The 8,061-nt window shown below is 38.6% G+C and overlaps 1 protein-coding gene across 1 annotated transcript in view; it reads right to left on the reverse strand.

Annotated features, from left to right (window-relative positions):
- Positions 1-855: 855 nt before the first annotated feature.
- The window catches only part of LOC107679510 (trace amine-associated receptor 13c-like), a 9,946-nt gene continuing 2,740 nt past the window's right edge, over positions 856-8,061 (reverse strand). Inside the window, exon 2 of the mRNA XM_016475077.1 lies at positions 856-936. Coding sequence (XP_016330563.1) covers positions 856-936 — 81 coding nt within the window. The remainder of the gene's footprint in view (positions 937-8,061) is intronic.

Genomic DNA, 8,061 nt, shown 5'->3' on the forward strand with positions numbered 1-8,061 from the left:
GTGAAAAAGAAGAACCCAGTAAGTTTGGCTTTGTAAGCCTTTCTCTGCAAGCAGAAAATGAGCCGATCAGATTTCTCTCCCCTTCTGACGTAGGAAGGGGTTCTTATTATAATATTACCGCCCACGGCCGCTGACTGACACCGCCATATTAGCAAAGACCTGAGTGATCCGCACACAATCTGCCATGTTGATCTTCACGCTATAGAGCATTTAAAAGCAGCATTCAAGTTAGAAATGTCTTCTTATTAAAGCTATAGAAGTTATCCGGTCAAGAGTAGACAGCAGTAGGTACTGCATATTACGCTGCTGTCACTTCATAAACATGCAATTTATTTCCCAGCTGTTTACCTTCACAGACATAACTGACTGTTTTTGTAGCGTGTTTTTAACATAACCTTGTGTGTATTTGACAGTTTAAACGCAATAAGACATGAAAGAGAACTTAGTTTAGTGCTCACATGCCATGTGACAGCCACTTTCTGTGTGTGTGCGCTTTGGATGTGTGCGCTCAGAAAACACTATATCAGAAGTTTAAACTGATATGCCTTTAAAACGCATGATTTCAGCGATGTTTTTTGGCAGAGTATTTGAGGTATGAGCTCTGTAAAGGCACAGCCCTATTCTGGAAAAGGGGGGAGGGAGCAGCAGCTCATTTGCATTTAAAGATACATGCACGAAAACATAGGCATTTTCAAAATGATATAATAAATAATCTGTGGGGTATTTTGAGCTGAAACTTCACAGACACATTCTGGGGACACCTGAGACTTATATTACATCTTGTAAAAAGGGGCATAATACAATAGGTGCCCTGTAACAGTATTACTGTTTTTGCTGTATTAAATAAATGCAGCCTTAGTGAGCCATAATCATCAAACCATTGAGGGCTGGATTCAAAAACACACCGAAAATCCAAGTAAGAATTGAAATTACAGGCTGATTCAACTTGCATGAATTTCATTCAGCAACTCCTATTGTAAGTCAGTAGTGTGTATGGTCACCACGTGTCTGTATGGATCTCCTGCCAAACCTGGATCAGGGCATCATAGACATCCTGGATGGTATGTGGTGCTACTTGCCGGCTTCAGATGCTTCGATACATAATGTCCCAGAGGTTCTCAGTTGAATTTAGGGCTAGAGAACATGAGAACCAGTCAGTGGCATCAATGCCTTCATTATCCAGAAACTGCCCACACACTTTGGCCACATGAGGCCAGGCATTGTCATGCACCAGGAGGGACCCAGGGCCCAATGCACCAGTGTGTGGTCTGATAGTGGCTCTGAGGATTTCATCCCGGTACAGGGCTCACAAAATTGCTAGCTCGACATCCCAGGGCTATTGTGTCTTCCAGTCGGGCTACCAAAATGTATCATCCCCCTGCCCGTCAGGCTATCACAGGGTTCCCGTGCGTCCTTCAAGTTAGTGGTATCAAATTTAAGACCATAAGTCTTAAATGGAATAAGAAAAGTATTAATTATAATTTCAAGAGGTCTTAAATTTGGGGATGGAAGGACAAGAATTGCGATATAGCTTAATGTGATGATTAAACTTAAAAAGGCTGTGAATTTCATTGAATAAAGTCAAAACGCGACACGGGTGTTTTTATATGAATGTATCTCTGAAGGGAACCGACTATTTTCAGAGAACTTTTGATGGCATTTTCATGTCATCTTTCTTATAATGCCTGATAAAGCCTTTATGAGCGCAGCACTGCGTTGTGTACAGCCGTTACTGAAGCTTTCAAAAGCCCCACCTACTGGCAGAGAAATAATTTGCATCACTGATCATTATACAGATCAGTGATTTGCATTTTCACTAAGCCATCTGCTGTTTTTGTTCAGATCAATTTGAAAATCGACGCATATTTTTACGCAGCAAACATGCAGTGTTGTAAATGTGAAAGAAGCTTTCTAAAATGTTCTAGAATGTGCCTTCTAAAAAATCTAAACAACTAGGACACTAAGATATATATTTATATGTTCATTTAATAATTTATAAATATGGTTTAAAGGCTGAAATGTTATGTTTATTGTTACGTTCCCAATTAAATTTCTAAGGGCAAAAGAGAAGTCATTTTTAATCTAGATTTAAACTGACAGAGTGTGTTTGCCTCCCGAACAATGCTAGACTGTTCCAGAGTTTGGGCGCTAAATAGGAAAAGAATCTGCCGGCCGCAGTTTATTTTGATATTCTAGGTATTATCAAATGGCCAGAGTTTTGAGATCGCAGTGGATGTGTAGGATGACCTCGCTCAAGTATTGAGGAGCTAAACCATTCAGGGGTAATTAGCAAGATTTTAAAATGTGTAAGATGTTTAATAGGGAGCCAGTGCAGAGTTGACAGAACGTCTCGGTTACTTGTGTAACCCTCGTTCCCTGAAGGAGGGAACGGAGACGTTACGTCAGTCGTGACTGACGAATTGGGATCTCGCCCGAGAGCCCAATCACCTTCGAGTTTTGGCCACATGAGGCCAGGCATTGTCATGCACCAGGAGGGACCCAGGGCCCAATGCACCAGTGTGTGGTCTGATAGTGGCTCTGAGGATTTCATCCCGGTACAGGGCTCACAAAATTGCTAGCTCGACATCCCAGGGCTATTGTGTCTTCCAGTCGGGCTACCAAAATGTATCATCCCCCTGCCCGTCAGGCTATCACAGGGTTCCCGTGCGTCCTTCAAGTTAGTGGTATCAAATTTAAGACCATAAGTCTTAAATGGAATAAGAAAAGTATTAATTATAATTTCAAGAGGTCTTAAATTTGGGGATGGAAGGACAAGAATTGCGATATAGCTTAATGTGATGATTAAACTTAAAAAGGCTGTGAATTTCATTGAATAAAGTCAAAACGCGACACGGGTGTTTTTATATGAATGTATCTCTGAAGGGAACCGACTATTTTCAGAGAACTTTTGATGGCATTTTCATGTCATCTTTCTTATAATGCCTGATAAAGCCTTTATGAGCGCAGCACTGCGTTGTGTACAGCCGTTACTGAAGCTTTCAAAAGCCCCACCTACTGGCAGAGAAATAATTTGCATCACTGATCATTATACAGATCAGTGATTTGCATTTTCACTAAGCCATCTGCTGTTTTTGTTCAGATCAATTTGAAAATCGACGCATATTTTTACGCAGCAAACATGCAGTGTTGTAAATGTGAAAGAAGCTTTCTAAAATGTTCTAGAATGTGCCTTCTAAAAAATCTAAACAACTAGGACACTAAGATATATATTTATATGTTCATTTAATAATTTATAAATATGGTTTAAAGGCTGAAATGTTATGTTTATTGTTACGTTCCCAATTAAATTTCTAAGGGCAAAAGAGAAGTCATTTTTAATCTAGATTTAAACTGACAGAGTGTGTTTGCCTCCCGAACAATGCTAGACTGTTCCAGAGTTTGGGCGCTAAATAGGAAAAGAATCTGCCGGCCGCAGTTTATTTTGATATTCTAGGTATTATCAAATGGCCAGAGTTTTGAGATCGCAGTGGATGTGTAGGATGACCTCGCTCAAGTATTGAGGAGCTAAACCATTCAGGGGTAATTAGCAAGATTTTAAAATGTGTAAGATGTTTAATAGGGAGCCAGTGCAGAGTTGACAGAACGTCTCGGTTACTTGTGTAACCCTCGTTCCCTGAAGGAGGGAACGGAGACGTTACGTCAGTCGTGACTGACGAATTGGGATCTCGCCCGAGAAAAAGACGCCCGTCGCTCGTGGAGCTCTTTTAGAATTTGCTCTTTTAGAAAGGAAAAACACTCTTTTAGAGAGAACGCTGAAGCGCCCAGGGGAGGTCGCGGCAGGACCGCAGAATGGAAGCTGCAGCTCGCCGAGGTTTCAGCAGCCTGGATGGCAACCCCCACTGACACGCCGTAACACCAACGCCAGCTGTTTTTCAAAACACTCGCGGAGATTTGTCTTGCTAGAAGGCTCGGCTCCGAAGCGAAAAGCTGATGTGCGTTTGCACGCGCTCTCCTTTTATACCGGCGCTGCGGGGCGGGGTGCGCGTGGCGAAACACGCACGCCAACTGTCATTGGCTTGTTTAGTTAACACTCGAAGGTGATTGGGCTCTCGGGCGAGATCCCAATTCGTCAGTCACGACTGACGTAACGTCGAACGTGACTGACTGAAAGGGAACCAGGCTAATATGGTCATACTTCCTGGTTCTAGTAAGAACTCTAGCTGCTGCATTTTGGACCAGCTAGAGTTTGTTTATTAAGTGCACAGAGCAACCACCCAATAAAGCATTACAAAAATCTAACCTTGAGGTCATGAACGCATGAATTGAAAATTTGTCAAAAGACTCAAACAGCCCAGAAAACTATGAAGATTACTGATTTTAGGAAGATGGTTAACTTAAGTGAAAATAATTGGAAATTATTATTATTCTTTTAAATAATCACTTATTTGGAGACAATATCAATCTCCACTTTCTGTCTATAAGAGAGAATCACATTACTAAGTGTCATCTAGGGGTGGGTAATATGAACAAATTCTTAATTCATGCTATGACAAATTTTATTTAATCTTAAAAAAATATATATATAAGATATCTTCATATAGTTATTTTTGTTATTTGTTCTTTGTTATTAAAAATAAGAACAGAGAAGCAATTTAAATATAAATTAAATATGAACTGTTTTTTTTTTATTAAAGATAAAGTGATTTAGTCAAGAGCAGTAAGAGATTTTGTATTTGTCTTTTGTTGTTTGATTAACCATTAATGACACAGACAGCAGCAGTAATATTAGGCTGCTGTCCCTTTTAAGACCAAAATCACAGATTCAATATACTAATACACATCAGATTTTCACCCAACTGTTTATGCTAATTTAACACATGATAGACTGTTTACATAAATTTGGCATTTTGACATAATTGTGCGTGTATTTGACAATGCAAGCATAATAAGCTGCTAAAGAGAACCGAATTCTGGACCGCATGCTGTCTGAGAGAGGCAGCTTTCTGTGAGCACCTACTATGAATCTACATCCCCTCCAGAAGTCTGAGATCCGCTAGTGAGCGACGCCTTGTGGTACCATCACAGAGAGGCTCAAAATCACTTACCAGAACATTCTCGTTCACCATTCCTGGCTGGTGGAATGATCTTCCCACCCCTATCCGGAATGCTGAATCCCTGACAATTTTCAAGCGACAGCTGAAAACTCATCTCTTTCGACGCTGCTTGACGTCATCATAAATTAAAAATAACAAAAAACTCTCTCTCTCTTTATTTATCCCTTTCCTTTCTAGCTTGTACTTATTTGAACAATGCCTAAAACTCGGTTTTACAAGCATTTCCTGTGTCTGTTTGCCTCTTTAAGAAGAATCGCTTTATGTATTCCCCAATTGTAAGTCGCTTTGGATAAAAGCATCTGCAAAATGACTAAATGTAAATGTAACTGAGTGACTCAGTTTTTGTTGAAATAATCATAAGATTTAATAGATCCTATCAAATAAAAGACACTCCTGAATTAGTGATCAGTTCTAAGTGTGTAACTGCAATCGATCAGGGGAAAGATCTGAATATGGATATGCTGTCAGTAGGCCTGTCGCAATAATCAATATATCGACTTATCGCACAATATATGTACATGACCTCAATAATTTTTGGGGACACAATATATCGCCCATTATAGTTACTTCAAAATTTATGTCACCATGTTTTGTACATTCCACTTGCGCCTGTGTCTTTTGCAGCTTCTCGTACATAACGTGGTGTAGTCATGAGGTGCTAGTTCAAATAAAAATATGCTTCTAAAAAAAATCATTCATCTGCAGATATGGCCTTGTTTAGGGGATGTGTGCCTTTGTGCATACGGCCATCTGACTGCTAAGTAGTGATTGTGTTTTTCAGCAATAGTGTGCACTCTTAATTTACTGAGAAAAAAAGGTCAGGAAAAATCTGTATATGGAAAAATCTCCATACAAGTTCTTTGTGAATTTTTCTTTTTTTCTACTTGTTACTTTGCACTTTTTGTTAGAAAAAGTTTATTTACTATTTATTCAAGTTTTTTAAGGTATCTAATATTTTGATACTTAATTTCCATGATCTAAATATTCTTAAAAATTTATAGTTACTTCAAAATTTATGTCACCATGTTTTGTACATTCCACTTGCGCCTGTGTCTTTTGCAGCTTCTCGTACATAACGTGGTGTAGTCATGAGGTGCTAGTTCAAATAAAAATATGCTTCTAAAAAAAATCATTCATCTGCAGATATGGCCTTGTTTAGGGGATGTGTGCCTTTGTGCATACGGCCATCTGACTGCTAAGTAGTGATTGTGTTTTTCAGCAATAGTGTGCACTCTTAATTTACTGAGAAAAAAAGGTCAGGAAAAATCTGTATATGGAAAAATCTCCATACAAGTTCTTTGTGAATTTTTCTTTTTTTCTACTTGTTACTTTGCACTTTTTGTTAGAAAAAGTTTATTTACTATTTATTCAAGTTTTTTAAGGTATCTAATATTTTGATACTTAATTTCTATGATTTAAATATTCTTAAAAATTAAAAGTTTGTTGTCATTTGGAAGTGTGTAGGCCTTCTTGCATTATTATGCTGTTACATTATGATTATATATTCAGTGGCATAAAATGGTCTTTAAAATTACAATAATATCGCTTATCGCAATTATTTTTGGGGCAATATATCGCACAACAAAAAGTTGTTATCGTGACAGGCCTAGCTCTCAGTTAAAATCTTATTAGAGCCTGGTCACTTGTTTCTTTTTTCATTATATTAATATTAAAGGAGAAATAAATATCATGTAATGTAAAATACAATGGGCTCTGCAAATGGCAGTGTGTGTGGGCCTCTCTCAAGGTAGTCCCATGGGTTGAACTGTCTAAACAGTTACATGTCTTTGTTCAGTTTGTTTACTCTTAGTGATGTCAGAAAACATCAATGATGTGTCAACTCTGAGGACCAATTATAATTGTTATGATTTATGTTCTGCATGTACTATTGCTGCGGAGATGATCCTCCACTGAACCGTTCATTAAAGGTGTGAAATACTGTAAACATGCTAACACACACTACACTGATGCAACAGTGCTTCAGACACAATGATCAAAATATATGCTGACATAAACAGATGTTTATTATAAACAGGCAACAGACAGTGTTGTCAAGCTATGATATTTATAAACAGTGTGTAAGTCTGGACCATATACAGTGCCTTGCAAAAGTATTCATACCCCTTCATTTTTTTCACATTTTGTTATGTTGCTGCCTTGTGTGAAGCTGCTTTAAATTACTTTTTTTTCCCCCACATCAATCTACACTCCATACACCATAATGGTAAAGCAAAAAAACTGTTTTTTTTTACGTATTTGCAAATGTATTAAAAATAAAAAACTTAAATGATTCCATTGCATAAGTATTCATACCTTTATATGGGGCAGTTAAAATTTAGCCCAGGAGCATTCATATTGCTTGTAGATGTTACTACACTTTGAGTGAAGTTAACCTGTGGCAAATTAAATTAAATGGGTATGATTTGGAAAGGCACACACGTCTTAATAAAAGGTTCAACAGCTGATAATGCATATCAGAGAAAAAAACAAGCCCTGAGGTCAAAAGAACTGCCTGTAGAGCTCAGAAACATGTTTGCCTCAAGCCAGACATCTGGGACAGAGTTCAGAAAAGAAATTCTGCCTCGTTGAAGGGTCACAGAAACATGTAGTCTCTGTTACCCTTAATGGAAGAAGTTTGAAACAACCAGGACTCTTCCAAGAGCTGTCCTCCTGGCCAAACTGAGCAATTGATGGAGAAGGGCTTTGGTTAGTGTGGGGACCAAGAACCCGATGGTCACTCTAGTTTAGCTCCATGATCATATGTGGAGATAGGAGAAATCTACAGAAGGACAAACATCACTGCAACACTCCACCGAATTGGGCTTTATGGCAGTGTGGCAAGACTCAATCCTCTCTTCAGTGAAGACACATGAAAACCCACTTGGAACTTGCAAAAAAGCACCTAAAGGACCATCAGACTGTGAGAAATATTCTCTGGTCCGATGAACCTCAATTCTAAGCATCATGTTTGAAGGAAACCAGCTCT

The sequence above is a fragment of the Sinocyclocheilus anshuiensis genome, unplaced genomic scaffold (assembly GCF_001515605.1).
Source record: "Sinocyclocheilus anshuiensis isolate Anshui unplaced genomic scaffold, SAMN03320099.WGS_v1.1 scaffold2218, whole genome shotgun sequence".
In the NCBI taxonomy this organism is placed as follows: Eukaryota; Metazoa; Chordata; class Actinopteri; order Cypriniformes; family Cyprinidae; genus Sinocyclocheilus; species Sinocyclocheilus anshuiensis.